Source organism: Diaphorina citri, unplaced genomic scaffold (assembly GCF_000475195.1).
Source record: "Diaphorina citri unplaced genomic scaffold, Diaci psyllid genome assembly version 1.1 scaffold1598, whole genome shotgun sequence".
Classification (NCBI taxonomy): Eukaryota; Metazoa; Arthropoda; class Insecta; order Hemiptera; family Psyllidae; genus Diaphorina; species Diaphorina citri.
In genome coordinates this window covers 4118-26295 of record NW_007379024.1, presented here as the reverse complement: position 1 = coordinate 26295, position 22178 = coordinate 4118, and the positions used below count along the sequence as shown (strand labels likewise).

The 22178-nt window shown below is 38.2% G+C and overlaps 1 protein-coding gene across 1 annotated transcript in view; it reads left to right on the top strand.

Moving 5' to 3' along the window:
• Window positions 1–8419: 8419 nt before the first annotated feature.
• Window positions 8420–22178, top strand: part of LOC103516557 (alkyldihydroxyacetonephosphate synthase, peroxisomal-like) — a gene marked incomplete at its 3' end in the record, with an annotated part of 15565 nt that continues 1806 nt past the window's right edge. Inside the window, exon 1 of the mRNA XM_008481530.1 lies at window positions 8420–8614. Within this exon, the coding sequence (XP_008479752.1) occupies window positions 8420–8614 (195 nt within the window). The remainder of the gene's footprint in view (window positions 8615–22178) is intronic.

The window sequence follows — 22178 nt, the reverse complement described above, 5'->3', positions numbered from 1 at the left end:
GTTCAGGTGAAAAGATATTAAACCTCCCCAATTATTCTTACTGGGTGTATTTTTCAAGGAAATGTTGTATTCCGGTTTTAAATTTGAAACTTTTTTTTCTTCGTATTTTTTACTGTAGCTCAAAAAACATACTCCTTTTGTCTTCTAATTTCTCCGGAAAGAAATCTGTTTTGAAGGTGGAATTTTCTCCCTTTCCCCTCTCTTCCGTCGTCTCCCTCCCCCTTACCTATCACTCTTTCCCCCTTCTCTTCCCTCGTCCCCTCCTAAGGAGAGAGGAGAGGGAACTACGAATCATTACCTCTCTTTCTAACTTGAGGAAAGTCATCATGTCATGTCGTTCTTTCCTTTTTCTTTTGTGCTAGAACAATAAAATTTACATTTTTCTTACTCTCCTCCTCCTCCTTCCTCTCCTACTCTTCCTTCTTCTCCCCTCCCTCATCTTTCTCTCCCTCTCCTTCCTGCTTTCCCTCGGCTGAAAGCTCTTTCTCCTCTCTGTCCCTCTTTCTCCAGGGACGTCATTTGAGGGGGCCTGATTTTGCCTAGAAATTGAGCTCTCTTTCTAACTTGAGGAAAGTCATCATGTCATGTCGTTCTTTCCTTTTTCTTTTGTCCTGGAACAATAAAATTTACATTTTTCTTAGTCTCCTCCTCCTTCCTCTCCTACTCTTCCTTCTTCTCCCCTCCCTCATCTTTCTCACCCTCTCCCTCCTGCTTTCCCTCGGCTGAAAGCTCTTTCTCCTCTCTGTCCCTCTTTCTCCAGGGACGTTATTTGAGGGGGCCTGATTTTGCCTAGAAATTGAGCTCTTCCTCTCCTACTCTTCCTTCTTCTCCCCTCCCTCATCTTTCTCTCCCTCTCCCTCCTGCTTTCCCTCGGCTGAAAGCTCTTTCTCCTCTCTGTCCCTCTTTCTCCAGGGACGTCATTTGAGGGAGGCTGATTTTGCCTAGAAATTGAGCTTTTTTTAAGAGAAAGGAGAATGAGACTTTACGTAGATCCTGAGCTAACGGGGAGGGAGTAAAAATAGGTATAATTTTACAACAAGTAAAAATAATTTTCCAAACCAACCGGTATTCGAACCCAATGCCATCAGATCGACATCTAATGGTCTTCAACTGCTCAGACACAGAGAGGCAAGACGACAAAAATAAATTCAGTATTTTTTTTTACTCCCCTATAAAACTAACTTCTTTTTGGTTTGACTTAACATAAATGCCTAAAAGCTTACGTAAAGGGTTTTTTATAAAACTAACTTCTTTTTGGTTTGACTTAACATAAATGCCTAAAACCTTACGTAAAGGGTTTTGTTGATCCCTGTATTCCTGGTGTGTGTTTACGGTCCTGGAGGCAATCTCATCCCTTCCTCCTGTATGTTTTTCGTGTAATAAATTTCTCAAGACTAAAATAAAGGAAAGAATAAAGTGAACCTCTGTTCTTCTCTTTTCGACTCGGATATCCAAGAATAATGTAAATTTTGCAATCTTGTTTCCCAAATCTAAATATACGATCTTGTAATACCTACGTACCTTCGTAAGGGACTCATTTAAAATGGAAGGGGAACTCATTTATTAGGAACTCAATGAAAATGAATAGAAGATCAATATAAGTCAGCTGAGTGTGGCCACAGATGGCCAAAGAGTGACCCGAGCCTCCATACGTGAGTCGCTAAATTTCGGCAAAAATCGGCAAAAAGAATTAATCAAAATGCATCATCAAGAGGTCAAGTAAACCTTTTATTTTCCGAACAACAATAAAATAAAACTCACCACCTAGAATAAACCTTTTTCTTGGCATTTTCTTACAGTTTACGATAAAAAAAACACCCACTCCACATAAAAAAGAAAAAATAACTGCATAATAGAACTAAAGTTCAAATTGTTATCGAAATCCCATGAATATCACTTGTTTGTATGTTTCGTATGGTGTACTTAAATTCTGTGTGTGAACTTAAATTTTCAGCATGAAAAATATAAATAAGAGTTTTTTCAAACGAACTTTTCGCGGAAAATTATGTGAATCAAGTTAGTGGAAGTAGGAGAGGCCGTGGGAGGCTCGTGATGGCTTCGTGGGTTAATGGTCGAGAGGCCGAGACAACTCGAAGTCTCGGATTGTGATTTAATTCAAACTGAGATTGTGATTTAATTCTTGGATTATTAAAAGTATTAAAATAAACCAATCAGATTGCTTGTGGTTGTTTGTGTTTTTGTTGTTCTGGACTTTAAAGTCCTCGCAATCCAAGTCACCATCAGCTTGAATTCGATTCTTTTGCTGAGTTTTGAAGCGAACCTTTGCGAACAGAGTGTCTCCATTTCTGAAGTTTATTGGACATGGATTAGCTTGAACACTTTCAGAGTTTCAGACCAAAGATGAGAGCTGAGAATTGGTTCAGAAGACTGTCTAACTGAGTTTCTAACGTTAGTTGGGGATTTTCTTCTTCCTCTTTTTCTCCTCATCCTCGTTTGTTCTCAGTCTCTGTCAGGTCCCTCCCTGTTCCACCGCTTCTTGTTACTTTACACATGATCTCTTGTGCTCAATGCCAACCAAAACCTCCGCCATCCCTCAGAGATTCAAAGTCCAAACTGTTAAAAGCCGCCCTCTCTGGGAGATACTTTGCTCCGTTCTGCACCATTATTTTTCATACTCCTCCTCCTCCTCCTCCTCTTCCTCCTCCTCTTCTTCTTCCTCCTCCTTCTTCTCCCCATCCTCTTCCTCCTCCTTCTTGAGCGCTCCTGTGTGTCACTTAAGTGACTTTGTCAGATTTCTTTTTACACAACCACTTTCCTGATGAACACTCGGTTGCAGTTGGCGAAATGTCTACTCTTTCTTTCTGTGCTGAGCTCTTCCACCCAACCAATCTTTCCTCTTTGAGCGACGCGAACGCGACGTCTGATTTCTTTGATGGTTAAAGTGGCACACCCACTGGTTATTTTATTTTAGCTCCCGTTTGTTGACTGGGAAAAGTAATACATCCACTAACACTTAGTGGGAAAAATAACGCATCCACTGTTTGTTCTATTTTTGTTCGCTATTGTTGGATGAGAGTTGTTGAATTTTAACCTGGTTCTCGTTATTTGATGGTTAAAGTGGCACACCCACTGGTTATTTTACTTTAGCTCCCGTTTGTTGACTGGGAAAAGTAATATATCCACTAACACTTAGTGGGAAAAATAACGCATCCACTGTTTGTTCTATTTTTGTTCGCTATTGTTGGATGAGAGTTGTTGAATTTTAACCTGGTTCTCGTTAATATGTAGAAGAAAAATTCATTTTCCCATCCTGGTTAACCTCGGTAAAATCTTAATTGGGCTTGTTCCACCTAGGTATATGTTACGGTCTCTTCATTATCCCTTGTGTGCCGCGTCCATTTCTGTTAGGGCTATTGCTACTTGTTCCACCTAATAGGTTAGGTGTCAGCCTAATTTAAAGAAAAATTTTACTGTCTTTTTTTTTTCCTCTTTTGTTTCGCCCCTTACATTTAACGTGAAGCCAATAACAGACCGTGATGTGTATGTGTGCTTACGATCTGTGTGTATGTTGTATACATCTCTTCATTATCCCTTGTGTGCCGCGTCCATTTCTGTTAGGGGTATTGCTGCTTGTTCCACCTAATAGGTTAGGTATCATCCTAATTCAAAGAAAAAATTTAATGTCTTTTTATTTTTTTTTTCCTCTTTCGTTTCGCCCCTTACATTTGTCTCTTCATTATCCCTTGTGTGCCGCGTCCATTTCTGTTAGGGGTATTGCTGCTTGTTCCACCTAATAGGTTAGGTATCATCCTAATTTAAAGAAAAAATTTAATGTCTTTTTTTTTTTTTTCCTCTTTCGTTTCGCCCCTTACATTTAACGTGAAGCCAATAACAGACCGTGTGTATGTGTGCTTACGATCTGTGTGTATGTTGTATACGGTGAACATTATGCTGTCGGCAAATGTGAACATAACTACCTCTAATACGTCTGTCAGGTTTTTCCTGTTTCAATTAATCATACAGCTTTTCATATATTTTCCTATTCCTTCTCTTACCCTTCTTCGCTTCACTCAGTCTGAACTCTTCCTTTTGCCTTTATCTTCCCCTATCGGTGTTTATTCTTCTTTCTCTTATTCCTTTTTTCTATCATGTATATTTAATTCTTCCCCTTGGTCTCTTCTATTTTCCAGATCTTCCCCTTATCGTTGTTTATCTTCCCCTATCGCTGTTCCTTCTTTCTATCATGTATTTCTTCCCCTTTATCTTTCTCATTTTCCTTTATGTCTCTTCTTTCTCCTTGTTCCATCACAGTGTTGGAATGTACCCTATCGTTGCTTTGCTTACTCCTTTCTTCTATTCCTTCCTTTTATCATGTATTTCTTCCCCTTTATCTTTCCCATTTTCTGTAGTGTCTATTCTTTCTCCTTGTTCCATCACCGTCTTGGGATGTAGGTACTCTTTTCCCTTGATCTCTTCCATTTTCCTGATCTTCCCCTATCGCTGTTTCTTTCTTTGCTTCTTTCTCCTATTCCTTCTTCTTATCACGTAGGTAATACTCGTACTTCTTCCGCTGTGTCTTATATTGTTTTTTTTTTTTTAAGTTTTTTAAAAGATGAGTGTTTCACCGCCGTTTTTATTTCGTAGGGAAAACAACTGCTACATTGGACGCTTGTGGTCTGTGTCGTAGCATGCCCATCCCGTAGTATGCCTCTCATCAGATGGGCGAGAAGAATCCCCTTTATCTCTATTTCATGTCTCTGTTTTCTTCTTTTTTCACCAAATCTGATGTCAACCGGTCATTTTTGATTCGAGCGACTACTTTCTGTGTCCGTTTTCGGACAACAGCAGCATTCTACTTACCGTTCACCCGGAGTAAAAAGAAAGTACCTCTAATACTTCCATGTTGGAAAAGAAAATGAGGAAAAACGGGAAAAAATGTTTTTACAGAATTAAAAACAAGAAGAACGAAACTTAAATCAAGTTCTGTGTTTTTGTATTACTCTTCTGTAAAACTTCTGTTCGAAATCTCTCTATATTCTAGCTTTTACGTTTAACCCGTAATGTCACGGGTAACAATTGTAGAGTAGAGAGGAATATTAGCTGATTGTTGAATGCTGATTAGCATAAATGCTGGTTGTCACAAAATGTTGTTCCGACTAGCTCCCCACACTCGTTAAATTTTCGACTTGACTTGGATTCAAACCACCAACCTCCAAATGCAAGTTCATCACGCTAACCTCAGCGAGGTAGATTATTACTGCAAAGTGTAGAGTAAATGCAAAATGCAAAGGTTATTTTTGACACTGACGCGGAAGTGTTAAAAGAAAATATAACTCAACAAAGGCATTTCTTGTTTTGTAGAAGATACTACTACAATAAACTACTCCATAAACTACTACAATACTGAGATCGGTTTTAATACTAGTATTTTTACGAGTACCGTGTTTTGGCACTAAAAACTGACCATCGAAATTTTGACCCGATTACATTACTTTCCTTCCTATAGGATAAGGAAAGTAAAAATTGCCTAAATTGAGGTTGAGGCTACAACATCCAGAAAATACATCAAAAAAATCCGTCGTGTGTATGAATGTTTCTTAAAGGGTTAATGAAAAATTGTCCAAAGACGTGGGTAGTACGTCCCCTCTCTTTCCCACCTTTGTAAAACTTTATAATCTATGTAGATTAACTTTGTACATTGGATATTTTAAATCATGTTTCTTGCTGAAAGCTCATCGCTATTTCATTTGCAGGGAGATGTTCTCTGGTTTTGTTTTATGTGTTCGTTGTTATTTTTTCATATTTCATGAGTTTCATTGATGTTGTAACTATGAGTATGTTAAAACTTGCGTTAATGTGACCGTGGAGGACAATTATGATTCTTCTGACTGTCGAAATGGCTCGCGGATTGCTGTGATATGATTTGTAGATTTCTCTTTTGACAGGGAGGAAAATTGGATGGACTTATCGGAATTTTCAGATGAAATTAAATTTGTTTCAGTTTTTATTATATGTCTTTATGGTTTTTAATTTCAGATGTGGGTATAAGATGCAAGATTTGCAGAAATTTTAATCAAAGGCAAATTTATTACGCCTCCCTTGTGGGAAAAAGGAAATACCCAAAGCTTCTCTAGATACTTGAAACTTCACAAGGATCTTCGAGGCGATCTTGGTTTAAATTGATTACCAAAATCCTAGAAAGGTTATTTTTGACACTGACGCGGAAGTGTTAAAAGAAAATATAACTCAACAAAGGCATTTCTTGTTTTGTAGAAGATAAAAAAAAAATGGAACAAGATAAACAAAACTTATTATTTCCCAAGTATAAACTTTTAATAAAATAAAAGAAAATATTTTATGAAAAAAGAGGAGAAAGGATAAAAAAATCTTGATGATGATGATGATGATGGAAAAGAATTGTTTGATGAAAAAAAAACTGGGAATGAACAAAAACAGGGAGATTTTACTGTGATGAAGTAACGCCCCAATTGAAAAGCAGGATTAATTTGTGATAATGAATTAAAATTTCAAATTCCGGTGTCTCCCCTAAAGCCGAATGAAGTGTGTTGAATCTTTCACCGGCAAAAACAGGGAGATTTTACTGTGATGAAGTAACGCCCCAATTGAAAAGCAGGATTAATTTGTGATAATGAATTAAAATTTCAAATTCTGGTGTCTCCCCTAAAGCCGAATGAAGTGTGTTGAATCTTTCACCGGCAGTGGTGACATCCCACTATACTTGGAATTGCCAGCCTAACCAACAAATAGTGAGGGTTGAGGTAGAAAGATAAAAAACTAACTATTCCTTGAAAAAAAAAAGGACTTAAGCGAATCCCTTTCACCGGCAGTGGTGACTTCCCACTATACTTGGAATCGCCAGCCTAACCAACAAATAGTGAGGGTTGAGGTAGAAAGATAAAAAAACTAACTATTCCTTGAAAAAAAAAGGACTTATGAGCAGTGGTGACTTCCCACTATACTTGGAATCGCCAGCCTAACCAACAAATAGTGAGGGTTGAGGTAGAAAGATAAAAAACTAACTATAACTTTGAAAAAAAAAGGACTTATGCGAATCGCAAATTCCTTAGGTAATTTTGGGGAAAAAACTACTGAATATGGTGACAAACGCAAAAGCCAACCCCGTTGAAACGGTAAAATAAGAAGAGATCGAAGCAAAAGAATCAGCTGGAGAACGAGAAATGAGAGACTTTATCACAGAAATAAAACCTGATAGCAAACAAAGATTCAACAGAAGGCATAATACGATGAAGAAGGTGTTCAACAAATAGAACGACAAAAAAAGGGACAAAAATCGCAAAAAAGGGAAAAAAGACAGGAAAAAGAGCAGGAAACCGTAGAAAAACTCCAGAGAGGGGGAGAAAAGGGAGTCCTTTTGTCATTCAAAAAGAGCTGACCAATAAGGGAATGCAAACATGTTTGTACATTGAAAATGAATTAAGACTTTGCAGTGGTGACTTCCCACTATACTTGGAATCGCCAGCCTAACCAACAAATAGTGAGGGTTGAGGTAGAAAGATAAAAAACTAACTATACCTTGAAAAAAAAAAAAGGACTTATGCGAATCGCAAATTCCTTAGGTAATTTTAGGGAAAAAAACTACTAAAAAAAAAAGGACTTAAGCGAATCCCAAATTCCTTAGGTAATTTTGGGGAAAAAACTACTGAATATGGTGACAAACGCAAAAGCCAACCCCGTTGAAACGGTAAAATAAGAAGAGATCGAAGCAAAAGAATCAGCCGGAGAACGAGAAATGAGAGACTTTATCACAGAAATAAAACCTGATAGCAAACAAAGATTCAACAGAAGGCATAATACGACGAAGAGAAGGTGTTCAACAAAAAGAACGACAGAAAAAGGGACAAAAATCACAAAAAAGGGAAAAAAGACAGGAGAAACGACAGGAAACCGTAGAAAAACTCCAGAGAGGGGGAGAAAAGGGGGAGTCCTTTTGTCATTCAAAAAGAGCTGTCCAATAAGGGAATGCAACCAGTGGCGTAGCGTGGTCTAAAGTCAAGTGTAAGGCGTGTAGGGCACTAATTTCAATCACCATGCACATTACTACATAAGTCATGCACATGCTTCTTCATAAATATCTAAAGTCAATATTTAAGGGTATTTGAGTAAATTTTGAGTGTATGGCCGCCATACACGCCCTACATGGACGCTACGCCACTGAATGCAACCATGTTTGTACATTGAAAATGAATTAAGACTTCGTGTCTTCTTCTTTTTTTAGTGGAAAACTAAAAAGTGAAAACTTTTTTCCCTGGACAGAGGACTTAGGAGGGAGAGATGGACTTAAGGAAGAATGGGAAGGGAGGGGAGGGAGAGAGGGGTGAAATTAAGGAGGAAGGGGAAGAGACGAGAGTGTGGACACATTTTCAAGCCCATCATCAGGGAGGGAGTCTGTCCAGGGTCTGCTTTGATTCTGGGTACTATGGGAACATTCTGGGTACTGTGGGGACATTCTGGGTACTTTTGGAACATTCTGGGTACTTTTGGAACATTCTGGGTACTGAGGGAACATTCTGGGTACTATGGGAACATTTTGGGCACTGCGGGAACATTCTGGATACTGTGGGGACATTCTGGGTACTGTGGGAACATTCTGGGTACTGAGGGAACATTCTGGGTACTAAGGGAACATTCTGGGTACTGAGGGAACAAAAGTTAAGCAATGTTGCTCGTGGTTGGTATTCAGATGAGTGACCATCAAGGTAATCGCGTGATATACTGGGGAACTTTTTCCACAACCTCTTTCAGGCTGCGTGAGGTTATTGTGAGTAGACGGGTAAGTTATCGGCGAATGAAGAGTAAATCACCCGTCACCAAAAACCTTTGCAGTTATATACAGTAACGTTGAAATTCCAAAGAAAAAGGCGAGGTGCTATTTTTGGCACGCCAATGTGGAATCTTACATACCTTTATTGTGGGATGACTCACTTCATTCACTTTCTAATTCTGCCCACGTGTCAAAACCTAACATCACCCGTCACCAAAAACCTTTGCAGTTATATACAGTAACGTTGAAATTCCAAAGAAAAAGGCGAGGTGCTATTTTTGGCACGCCAATATGAACTCTTACATACCTTTATTGTGGGATGACTCACTTCATTCACTTTCTAATTCTGCCCACGTATCAAAGCCTAACGCCATTCCTGACCTCTGCAAATAGGAAGACTTCCACCACACTTGATATGAGAAGGCAAAGGGGTGTTTGGTGGGAAAAAGATGAGGTTTTGATAGATTACAATGTACCTAAGTTTCAGTCCTCCTCTACCTTTTCTTGTATCTCTCTACCCTTCTCCTTTCGTCTCTCTACTCTTGTTACCCTTCTCCTTTCGTCTCTCTACTCTTGTTACCCTTCTCTTTTCGTCTCTATACTCTTGTTACCCTTCTTCTTTCGTCTCTATACTCTTCTTACCCTTCTCCTTTTGTCCCTCTACCTTCTACTCTTGTTACCCTTCTCCTTTCGTCTCTCTACTCTTGTTACCCTTCTCCTTTCGTCTCTATACTCTTGTTACCCTTCTTCTTTCGTCCCTCTACCCTTCTTACCCTTCTCCTTTTGTCTTTTCTACCCTTTTTCTTTCGTCTCTCTACTCTTGTTACCCTTCTCCTTTCGTCTCTCTACTCTTGTTACCCTTCTCCTTTCGTCTCTATACTCTTGTTACCCTTCTTCTTTCGTCCCTCTACCCTTCTTACCCTTCTCCTTTTGTCTTTTCTACCCTTTTTCTTTCGTCTCTCTACACTTTCTACCCTTCTCCTTTCGTCTCTCTATGTCTATCCTTTCCCTATTATTCCTACTCCTAATACTTTATCCTTTCTACCAAAATCCAAACCTTCCCTTTCTTCTTTTCCCCCTTCCTTATTAAGCCTTCTGTTTCTTCTTCTTTTTTTTTTTTTTTACCATCTGGTAATTTCACTTTTTCACCATTTCCTTCCTGGTTGCTTTTTCTCTCTCCTTTCATTTAATTTGTGTGAAGAGTTGCTTTTTTTTGCCTGCCATAAATATACGCATCAGCTTTTTCTAATTATTTTCCAAAGAATCTTTTTATATTATAACTTTTTTTGTGGAAATTCAGACGTTTTTGGCTTACGAGCTTGATGCGCTTTCTAATCATATTTTTTGTGGTTTCATTGGGAAATCTTCTGAGTCAATCCAGGAAGAGCAAACAAGTTACGAGGCGTTAGCAGTGTCTACACTATGGACAATTGGACAGGCGCTGAGGTTTGATAGAGGGAACAACGGAGGTCTTATCGTCCTGAAAGCGAAGAGAGAAAGAGGACAAGGATAGGATAGCCAAGCCTTTCCGAGAACGCACCTTATCTGTTTACCATAATGTTTGCCCTGGGCGGAGAAAGAAGAAAGCCGTTACAAGAACGAACGACCTAGCGCCGGAAGGCAGACCAACATCTTTTGATCTCAACTACTCTATATCGATGTCAATCGACTTCATTCAACTGTAGATGCACCGTCCGAGATGCCACCAAAATCGAGCTCAAATCGGTGGTCAGCAACCAGCAAATAAACACCCACCAGTCCTCCAACCACAAAACAACTAAATTGTCTCGACTCGTAACAGTAATCAAACCACATCATGAGGCGCGAAGTCATTTGAAACAGAAAGTAAACTGCAGCGGTTTCGACGTTATTAAAAAGTATAAAAAAAGTAATCAGGGGAAAAAAACAATATTAGGATTAAAAAAAAAATCTCGGTGATAAAAAAAAGTGGTAAACTCGATGAGAGCTGAGAATTGGTTCAGAAGACTGTCTAACTGAGTTTCTAACGTTAGTTGGGGATTTTCTTCTTCCTCTTTTTCTCCTCATCATCCTCGTTTGTTCTCAGTTTCTGTCAGGTCCCTCCCTGTTTCACCGCTTCTTGTTACTTTACACATGATCTCTTGTGCTCAATGCCAACCAAAACCTCCGCCATCCCTAAGAGGTTCAAAGTCCAAACTGTTAAAAGCCGCCCTCTCTGGGAGATACTTTGCTTCGTTCTGCACCATTATTTTTCATACTCCTCCTCCTCTTCTTCCTCCTCCTTCTTCTTCCCATCCTCTTCCTCCTCTTTCTTGAGCGCTCCTGTGTGTCACTTAAGTGACTTTGTCAGATTTCTTTTTACACAACCACTTTCCTGATGAACACTCGGTTGCAGTTGGCGAAATGTCTACTCTTTCTTTCTCTGCTGAGCTTTTCCACCCAACCAATCTTTCCTCGTTTCCAAAGAATCTTTTTATATTATAACTTTTTTTGTGGAAATTCAGACGTTTTTGGCTTACGAGCTTGATGCGCTTTCTAATCATATCTTTCGTGGTTTCATTGGGAAATCCTTTGAGTCAATCCAGGAAGAGCAAACAAGTTACGAGGCGTTAGCAGTGTCTACACTATGAACAATTGGACAGGCGCTGAGGTTTGATAGAGGGAACAACCGAGGTCTTATCGTCAGGAAATCGAAGAGAGAAGGAGGACAAGGATAGGAGATAGTCAAGCCTTTCCGAGAACGCACCTTATCTGTTTACCATAAAGTTCGCCCTGGGCGGAGAAAGAAGAAAGCCGTTCCAAGAACGAACGACCTAGCGCCGGAAGGCAAGCCAACATCTTTTGATCTCAACTACTCTATATCGATGTCAATCGACTTCAGTGAACTGTAGATGCACCGACCGAGATGCCACCAAAATCGAGCTCAAATCGGTGGTTAGCAACCAGCAATAAACACCCACCAGTCCTCCAACCACCAAACAACTAAATTGTCTGGACTCGTAACAGTAATCAAACCACATCATGAGGCGCGAAGTCATTTTAAACAGAAAGTAAACTGCAGCGGTTTCGACGTTATTAAAAAGTATAAAAAAAGTAATCAGGGGAAAAAACAATATTAGGATTAAAAAAAAAAATCTCGGTGATAAAAAAAAAAGTGGTAAACTCGTTCGTATTTCGTAAATGTAATTCAAGGGGGGATGAAATGGGGATATCTATACACCGCGTTGGGAAATATTATTTAAAATGTCCCCCGGGTCCCATTGTTTAATTATGGGAATTACTTTGCCTTGTAATTGTGTGTATGAAGTGTCGAGGCGAAATCTGATATTACCTTCGGAAAACGGTTCCAAATTGTTTTATTGAGAAAGAGACGGAGGAATGCGGGGGAGAGAGGGGAGGGAGTTTATTTGTAATTGTATACGTATAGGAGGTTTGTGATTGTGCTTTCTCATTTCTCCTGGGGAGCTTTGGAGTTTTGTTGTTCTGTGAAGGACAGCATCTGGTGTTGGGTTTGGATAAAACTGGTATTGAGTTTATTGGTCTAGTTTGCCGATCCTGCAGTTGCTCAGATTGTATCGGCTACTAGTAGAAAATGAAATGGCCAATTATAATCTTATATTATAAGAACGATAATAATAATAAAATCCTCCGATATGAACTTTTAAGCTGTGTACACAATCGACAGTAGTCGATCAATGTCGATTGACGAGATGACGAGATCAATCTATGTTGTCGAGGCAGTGTGGACGGTTCAGTCGACATTGATCAACAGCGGGCGACTATGTGGACTATTAAACGGTTCCAAATTGTTTTATTGAGAAAGAGACGGAGGAATGCGGGGGAGAGAGGGGAGGGAGTTTATTTGTAATTGTATACGTATAAGAGGTTTGTGATTGTGCTTTCTCATTTCTCCTGGGGAGCTTTGGAGTTTTGTTCTTCTGTGAAGGACAGCATCTGGTGTTGGGTTTGGATAAAACTGGTATTGAGTTTATTGGTCTGGTTTGCCGATCCTGCAGTTGCTCAGATTGTATCGGCTACTAGTAGAAAATGAAATGGCCAATTAAAATAATAATAATAAAATCCTCCGATATGAACTTTTGAGCTGCGTGTACACAATCGACAGTTGTCGATCAATGTTGATTGACGAGATGACGAGGTCAATCTATGTTGTCGAGGCAGTGTGGACGGTTCAGTCGACATCGATCAACAGCGGGCGACTATGTGGACTATTATGTGTGATGTGTGGCTGTAGACACAGCTTTTGAGCAATGTGCTATCATTCACACCCTCCAAACAAAATCCCCAAACTGCAAACAATTGTCAACCTCTCTAATACAATCATCATATTTACACTAAAAAGTCGTCAAGTCATCATCATCAAAGTTCCCTTGCATAATATATTTTAAATCATGTTTCTTGCTGAAAGCTCATCGCTATTTCATTTGCAGGGAGATGTTCTCTGGTTTTGTTTTATGTGTTCGCTGTTATTTTTTCATATTTCATGAGTTTCCATATTTTAAATCATGTTTCTTGCTGAAAGCTCATCGCTATTTCATTTGCAGGGAGATGTTCTCTGGTTTTGTTTTATGTGTTCGTTGTAATTTTTTCATATTTCATGAGTTTCATTGATGTTGTAACTATGAGTAAGTATGTTAAAACTTGCGTTATATTAATGTGACCGTGGAGGACAATTATGATTCTTCTGACTGTCGAAATGGCTCGCAAATGATTTGTAGATTTCTCTTTTGACAGGGAGGAAAATTGGATGGACTTATCGGAATTTTCGGATGAAATTAAATTTGTTTCAGTTTTTATTATGTCTTTATGGTTTTTAATTTTAGATGTGAGTATAGGATGCAAGATTTGCAGAAATTATAATCAAAGGCAAATTTATTACGCCTCCCTTGTGGGAAAAAGGAAATACCCAAAGTTTCTCTAGATTTCTAGATACTTGAAACTTCACAAGGATCTTCGAGGCGATCTTGGTTTAAATTGATTCCCAAAATCCTAGATTCTAAAAATCTAGAATAGGTATAGAAAATGGATTTTCATTTTAAATAAGAAAAAAAGTTCTCCCACCCCCAATTTTATCCACAGATGAAAAGGAAAATAATTAAGGTAATCAGATTTAGAGAGGCAAAAAGAAGGGCAACCGAATAAAAAAAATATGAAAATAATAAAATTTAGGTTATAAATTATACAAGAAAAAAAGTACCAATAAAAAAATATTGGAAATATAAAAAAACCGTAATTTAATAAAAAATAAAAGGCAGAAGGAGTAGCAGAAACTCGTAATAAAATTAAAGACCTTTATAGTTCCCTCACCCCTAGATTTTTTTTTCTTTAATTTGTCAAAAAAAAAAAAAAAAATAATAATGATAATAATAATAAAAAATCTGGGAAGTTTTTTTTTCTTCAATTTTTATTAACCCTTGACCGTGTTTCCTATTCTGAGATTGGTTATCGAATGTCCAATGACTCTCTTGTGGAACTTAACGTGGGTGGTGTATTAAATCAAAATCGTTTTACTCACTGCCCTAACCTTTTGGCCCTAAAGCTGCAGTTTTGCGGGTCATAAATGCCAGTTATGACTTGAACTTGAACCAGGAATCTAGACCCGAAATTATCCATACTAAACTACTACAATAAACTACTCCATAAACTACTACAATACTGAGAACTGAGATCGGTTGTAATACTCGTATTTTTACGAGTATGTATAAAAATTGCCTAAATTGAGGTTGAGGCTACAGCTACAACATCCAGAAAATACATCAAAAAAATCCGTCGTGTGTATGAATGTTTCTTAAAGGGTTAATGAAAAATTGTCCAAAGACGTGGGTAGTACGTCCCCTCTCTTTCCCACCTTTGTAAAACTTTATAATCTATGTAGATTAACTTTGTACATTGGATATCTTTTTTTCGCTGCTTTCTTTTGACTATTCCCCTCCATCTTTGCCTCCTACCGTGTTTCTTTTGTTTATATTTGCTACGTTTTTTTGATTTATGATTTATAGTATGTGAGGTTGTGTTGTGGAGTGTGTTGTTTGGAACACACGTGGTGGTTGTGTGTATGATGCTCAGCTGCAACTGTTGGAGTATTCGGAGGATGCTGGAAGAAAGCTTTCAAAAATTCCTGTTTCGTGCAAGGACTTGAAGGTGATGTTTGTCTTGTAGAATTGGCAGAAACCTTGGCAACAAGTTTGTTATATTTGGGTTTTGCGACTACTGTGAGTTTTGACAGAGATTCATATTTGGAATCTAGACATTTTTTGATCGAAGTAAAAATGCAATCTCAGCATTTTATTTTTTAAATAATTGTTTTCTATTCCGATGGCCTGAATTTCGAGATTTTGTCTTTCGTTCTCGCCTGTTGTGAATCTCTAAATTTGATTTAATAAATTTGTTTATTTTACTAGACGTCCTTTGTTGATGCTGATTTCTCCATCAGTCTTGATAAACTTATTCCATTCTTGATGTGATTGTGTACTCCTCCGTGTACTGTACAACTTTATCTCTTTCGCCACACGCCTTGACTCCTGTTGTTTTACAGCTTTGATTATTATTAAACAAGACACAGCTTACTGCTCATCATCATTTTTTGAGGACACTCCTTGCTGTTGTTATTACCTCGCACAGAGGTTTATAATGCTCTAACTTGCTGATTGCTGCAGGGACGTACGCTTTATTATTGTTTGTAGCTGTACTGTCATTATTGTCAATCTCCATGAAAACCTTCCCACTTTTTGGTGTGTATTTAAATATTGTTTCTTTCTTTCTTTCTTTCTTCCTGATTATATTTTCATTTATTATTTTTTTTTCTTTCAATTTTTCGTCTGTGATGATTACTTTTCCTTGAATGGCATCAACTTACTATTTCATAGCATGTTTCATTCAATTGTTTTCCCAGATTCTGAGTATCTCTGTTCATATACTTTGACTTTCATTACACTCTTTTTCATTCACTTTCAAGAAATCTTCTTTCTTCTCCGCTACTTCTTCTACATCTTTTCCGGTCTCGAGTCTTCTCACTTCTTGTTAACATGAGCAATTTATCATATTTGTTTCCACTTAGGTTACTTTCTTATTGTGTGTTTCGCCACACATGAGAATGTTTACTTTCTATTATACTTTCCATCTTGGTAGGTAGTTCCTTTTCGTCTTGGCTCTCTCCCTTATTCTTTCGCACAATATTTCTACTTTTTTTCTTCCCTCCGGTTTCCTTTCTACGGATTTCTCCTTTATGCTTTTGAAAGTTTTTAGTTTTTTTTTCCCCCTTTCCCTCTTTCTACTTTTCCCCTTTGTATCTCGGTTTCTTACCTCCAAGCCGAGAATGTTGGGAAGTTTGGCGAGGATGTCAGAAGTGAAGAATTTATTTCAGTGTGTTGGAGATTTATTACTATCCAAGTGTCATAAGTTTTTGTTCAAAGGTATTAGAGTAACTGACAGAACTCGAGAGGTGTTAAACCAAGGGGCATATTATAAATGGCCAGGTGACTGATCGGCCAAAGGCGCTTAGTTTGTGACTGTTGACTGTGAGTCGTGACCATGACTTTGTTCTTGCTTCACGTGTTGTACTTTCATTTTGTCCTTCAACTTTTGACCTAGGAGATCTACGAATTTTCGAAGCAGCTTCAGAATCTTAGCCAACGTCATTGTTTCAGGCCAAGTTCTATTGTCTTTACGCGTCCAAGCTGAGGTGTATAACCCTATTTTGCACCAGCACGGGTTATGTCAGAGTGGGAGTTTTTCCATCCAGATATCAACCACGCTCAACCTTTCTTATTCCAAGTGTTGGAAATAAGTTGTGGTGGCAATGATTAGGCACTATGTGAAAGAGAATGAATAATGGAGATCCTTTTCTCATTAAAACCTCCTGAGAAGGAGTCCCCTATATTCAAATACCTACCCTTTTCCCATTCATTATGGTCAGCAATTTTTTCTCTCTCTCTTTTAAGTAAGGCTTTTCCACTCCCTCCTCTTCTTTCATGTCCGTCTATCCCGCCTTTCCCTCCATATCTTTCATGTCGTCTCTCTTCTCTACTTCTTCTTTTTCTCCATTTCCTTCTTCTGCATCTCCCTTCGGCACCGTCTCTGCATCCTTCTTCTTCATCTTCTTATTCTTCCTCCTCGTCCTTCCCATTTATCTCTCTGTCCTGCTCCGTCTCCTTAAGTTGTACTTTATCTCCCCCTCCTCTTCTTTCTTGATAATTATCGGGAAATTTTCAAGGAAACTTAATACCCAAGTCCCGCCCTCCTCCCTCAGGATTTTCTCAGAATAACATCAGATTGGGAAGGGTCATCGGGCAAAAGAGCGACGGAGCCGAGCAATGGAACGCTATAGGTGGGTGAAATGATGGGAAGACTTTCTAAGAGCAACAGTAACAGATTATAGGAATTGAACTGTACAATAAACGTCAAATGAATATATCGATCAAAATTAAAACTAGGGAAACTTTTCCAATATTTAAAAACAAGTTCAAGTTGAGAAAAAGTTCTATTTCGAGGCCAAACTGGCGAAAATGACGACACAATAATTGGAAACACAATCCCCCCTATCATACCTCTCAAAACAATTTCCCAGTCGAACATTGCCGGAGAAAATTGCTGGGAAAAACGCCTCCCTCCTGCCTGGATGCCGAAAAAACCGCACTAACAATCAAATTCACTTTGGCTGGATGTGTATTGTGGACAAAGTTTGCGAAGAAATTTTTAGGAAATCCCCCTCCTTAAGAGGAGGAGGAGGAGGAGGAAGGCCTTTTCAGGAGAAAAACCTCTCTCAGTTCTCTTCGATTTCGGGACGATAAGACCATAGCAGTTACAGTTCCCTCTGTCAAACCTCTTAAAAAAAAGCTCTTTTGAAAAAAAAAAAATAAAATAAAGAAAAATTTAAAAAAAAAATGTTTGATATTGTACCTGGTTTCTTGTTTATTCAATGGAGTGGAGCGTTCACATTAAGGGCAGTTATTTATATTGAATTTTGTGTTATTATTGGATACTTATTGGATGATGGTGGGAAATCAGGTTTGTGTGAAAATTTTATAGACGCTCTTCTGCTGAGAGCTAAGAGCGATAGTAGTTTTGAAAAGAGCGAAGATTGGAGTTTGTTCACGGCGCTTTCTATTTTTGGGCTTTAAATTTTGTAGTTTACATTGTTTCAACGGTAAACTAAAGATAATGTGAGAGAGAGAGAGAGAGAGGAGGGGAGGACAGAAATGTTGTTTATCTCATTCTAATAAAAAAACAAGGTGTTGCTAGAGGCCCAAAACTTTTCCTCTGATAAAGACAGAAGATAGAGAGAGAGAGACGTGGATGATGGATTACATTTCCGATTAGTTGTGAAAAGTTTCAGTCTCCCTCTCTCCCTCTCCCTCTCTCCCCCTCCTCTCTTTCTCTCACTTTTGAAACAGTAGTTTCTTATGTTCTGAACATCCTAAAATCTTAGCTCATTTTCAGGCTCCTAATGTGGACGACTTTAAAGGTAGAAACACACTACCATCAGATCACGTCACGTGAAGTCATGAGAAGTCAGAAAGATGTTGGTAGTTCAATGTTTTCCCATAACATTGTAGGTAATTTCGTTCAGGACAGTCACACTACTTTCACGTCACGTGAATCATGAACGAGATTACCTACAATATTATGTGGGAAAACTTTGAACTACATCTTTTCGACTCCCCATGACTTCACGTGACGTGATGTGACACCTTATAAGTTTGTAAATAAGGACTCCTTAGTTCCTCGCCTGACTTTGCTGATATCGGTACAAACTTTTACCTTCACCTCCTTACCTCACTTGACATCTTGAATCTTTATCTTTTCCACCGGACACGCCGAGCTACCTCTTCCTCTTCTTCTCCACCACATCCTTGTCCTCCTCTTCCTCTTCCCCTTTCACCTCCTTCCCTTCCATTTTCACCTCCCTTTCCTTTCTTCCTTCTCCAGCGCCTTAGGTTTTTTCTCCACTCTCTCATCATTCACTTTCGTCTTCTCCTCTGTTCCTCCACCATCGCCTCCTTCCTCCTTCCCTTTTCTCTTCTTTCCCCTCCACTCCCTCCTCTTCTTTCATGTCCGTCTATCCCGCCTTTCCCTACATATCTTTCATGTCGGCTCTCTTCTCTACTTCTTCTTTTTCTCCATTTCCTTCTTCTGCATCTCCCTTCGGCACCGTCTCTGCATCCTTCTTCTTCATCTTCTTATTCTTCCTCCTCGTCCTTCCCATTCATCTCTTTGTCCTGCTCCGTCTCCTTAAGTTGTTCTTTATCTCCCCCTCATCTTCTTTCTTAATAATTATCGGGAAATTTTCAAGGAAACTTAATACCCAAGTCCCGCCCTCCTCCCTCAGGATTTTCTCAGAATAACATCAGATTGGGAAGGGTCATCGGGCAAAAGAGCGACGGAGCCGAGCAATGGAACGCTATAGGTGGGTGAAATGATGGGAAGACTTTCTAAGAGCAACAGTAACAGATTATAGGAATTGAACTGTACAATAAACGTCAAATGAATATATCGATCAAAATTAAAACTAGGGAAACTTTTCCAATATTTAATCCTCCCTCCTCCCTCAGGATTTCCTCAGAATAACATCAGATTGAGAAGGGTCATCGGGCAAATAACGACGGAACCAAGCAATGGAACGCTATAGGTGGGTGAAATGATGGGAAGACTTTCTAAGAGCAACAGTAACAGATTAGGAATTGAACTGTACAATAAACGTCGAATGAATATATCGATCAAAATTAAAACTAGGGAAACTTTTCCAATATTTAGAAACAAGTTCAAGTTGAGAAAAAGTTCTATTTCGAGGCCAAACTGGCGAAAATGACGACACAATAATTGGAAACACAATCCCCCCTATCATACCTCTCAAAACAATTTCCCAGTCGAACATTGCCGGAGAAAATTGCTGGGAAAAACGCCTCCCTCCTGCCTGGATGCCGAAAAAACCGCACTAACAATCAAATTCACTTTGGCTGGATGTGTATTGTGGACAAAGTTTGCGAAGAAATTTTTAGGAAATCCCCCTCCTTAAGAGTAGGAGGAGTAGGAAGACCTTTTCAGGAGAAAAACCTCTCTCAGACGTAAAGCAGTGGGAAGGAAAGAGGAAAACGGGAGAATGTCTTGTGTTTTTGAAGCAAATTAGAAGTTTTATGAGAAAAAGTAGGCCTAAAGAGCTTTTACCTCTGGGCAATCAATGCAATGCAACAATGAAACTTAACATACGAAATGGATAGCCTCTTAGTACCTATGTATAAAGAGTGAGTGAGTTATGAAAAGGAACTACTCTTTTCAGTGAACTACTCAGACAATGAGTCAGATCCTGAAACATGTAACTCACTATTCAACTCCCTGTGGCCTATTCCATATTGGTATTAGGCAGTCAGGAACTGACTCATTGACTGAGTAGTTCACTAAAAAGAGAAGTTCCTGTTCAAAACTCACTCACTCTTTACAATATAGACTCCCCAAGATCCAAAGAAGAGGAAGAGTGCATAATTTTGTTGGATGGAAAAGCTCCCAAGCTCCCACATGTGAGAACCCACTCTCCTTCAGGAAACTCTTCAATAAAAATTTATTTATTAAACGCATTTAAATTTACATACTTACATCATAATAGGAAAGTAAGGTATTGATTTGATTTGAGCAGCAGCAGTAGTAGCAGAAAATTTACCGGGAATTTCCATTATTCTTCCTGTATGTATGTATGTCCCCTCCTCCTCCTCCTTCTTCTTCTCCTCTCCCTGTTTCAATTTGGAAGTCAAATATTTGCTCTTGTAAAAAAATATAGAAAAAAAACTTAATAAAGACTTAAATATTTCCTATACTTTCTTCTTTCTTTTCGCCGGTAATGTACTTAACTGAAAAAATAAAATCAAAAATATTATTAAAATTTCAAATTGGCTTGTACTTTCAGTAGATGTGGGACAAGAGAGTTGAGTATGAAATGAACAATATTTTTGATTTCACACAATTAATTATGTTCCCTCATCATCTTCTTCTAGTCTACCAACTAGTCGTCTACTAGATACTAGTAAATAATTAGAGAGTTCCTGTTGATTTTCCAACTCTAGAGGTTGGCAGAATCTTCCCTTTTTGTGACAGGTAGAAGTTTACCTTGGATTTGCTGTAGAATTATGGTCTCATTGCATTTATCTTACAAACTTTTAGAATTAAAATACCCACACGAAACAGACACATAAACGGGAACGTATAAATACCACAAGGAAAAAATACCTAAGAATATGTAAAGGAAGAAGAAAAAATGAAAGGAGACACAAGAAATTAGTGAAGAAAGAAGTAAATAGAACCTTTTTTTTTTTTTTTTTTTTTTTTTTTTTTAGATAGCTAAATAAAAATTGTTTACTTAATTCATCGACATGCCATGGATTGGTTACGAAAAAAGGAGGTGAAGTTGATACCTCCACCCATTGGTCACATGTTTGTTCCGGCGTCAGTAAAGTGGTTTGTTTAATTAATGAAAGGGTTTCTTCTTTATATTAAAAAGAGGAGAGCTTTTGAATATTGCTTGCTATTATGCCTTTTCGAAAAACTATAAAAAAGAAGGATGGCCAGCCTTATAAATGCTTTCAAAAAACAGTTTCACTTTTTTGTAATTTCTTTGAAAAAAAGATGTTTCTTTTTTTGGAAAGACATTCGAGCCAACTTAAGATGTGAACGCCTTTAGAATAATTCTCTCTTGAAATGTTCATAATGTGATCGATAGAACCTGTGACAAAAGGAGAAGCCATAACCTTCTGCCTGTAATCCCTCACGCTAAGACATAATGCTTAGACGTCCCATGTCCAACACTTAAGACTTAGCAATAACTCTAATCTAATTGGTTGGGTATAAATACTTGTTTTACGACGAGAATCAAGCACGATTCGTATCAGATTGCCGTAAATCTAAGGAAGGTATCCTAAGAATTTAACTAAATCCAAGTTGGTGTTTGGCCTCTGAACTTGGATGAGAGGTCTAATACTCAGGTTGACAAGATGGAGGTTCTATAACCCTAGGTTAATTAATTTAATGAGTACTACGTGGACTCACCCTTCATCTATAATTCGTAAGGATTCCTTACTTTAAGTTTTATGAGGTTAGGACCAAGGTGATTAAGTAGTTTCCCCACTTATCCACTGTATATAATGAAAGGTAATCTAACAAATATAATAATATAATAAATAATAATAATATATAATAATAATAGATAATAATAATAATAATATAATAATAATAATAATAAACAATAATCTGTTTTTATGTAAGTAAGACCTGTATGATTTGTAACTTTTAATTAAGTTTTGGGTGTCCATTTTAAAAAAGGGGGTCCCTTGGAACACGACAGGAACAGGGGGTAGTGTGTTAAAAGAATGAAGGATAAAAAATATTCCAAGAAAAGAAAAAAAGTAAAGTAATTTGAAGAATTAGCAAAGAA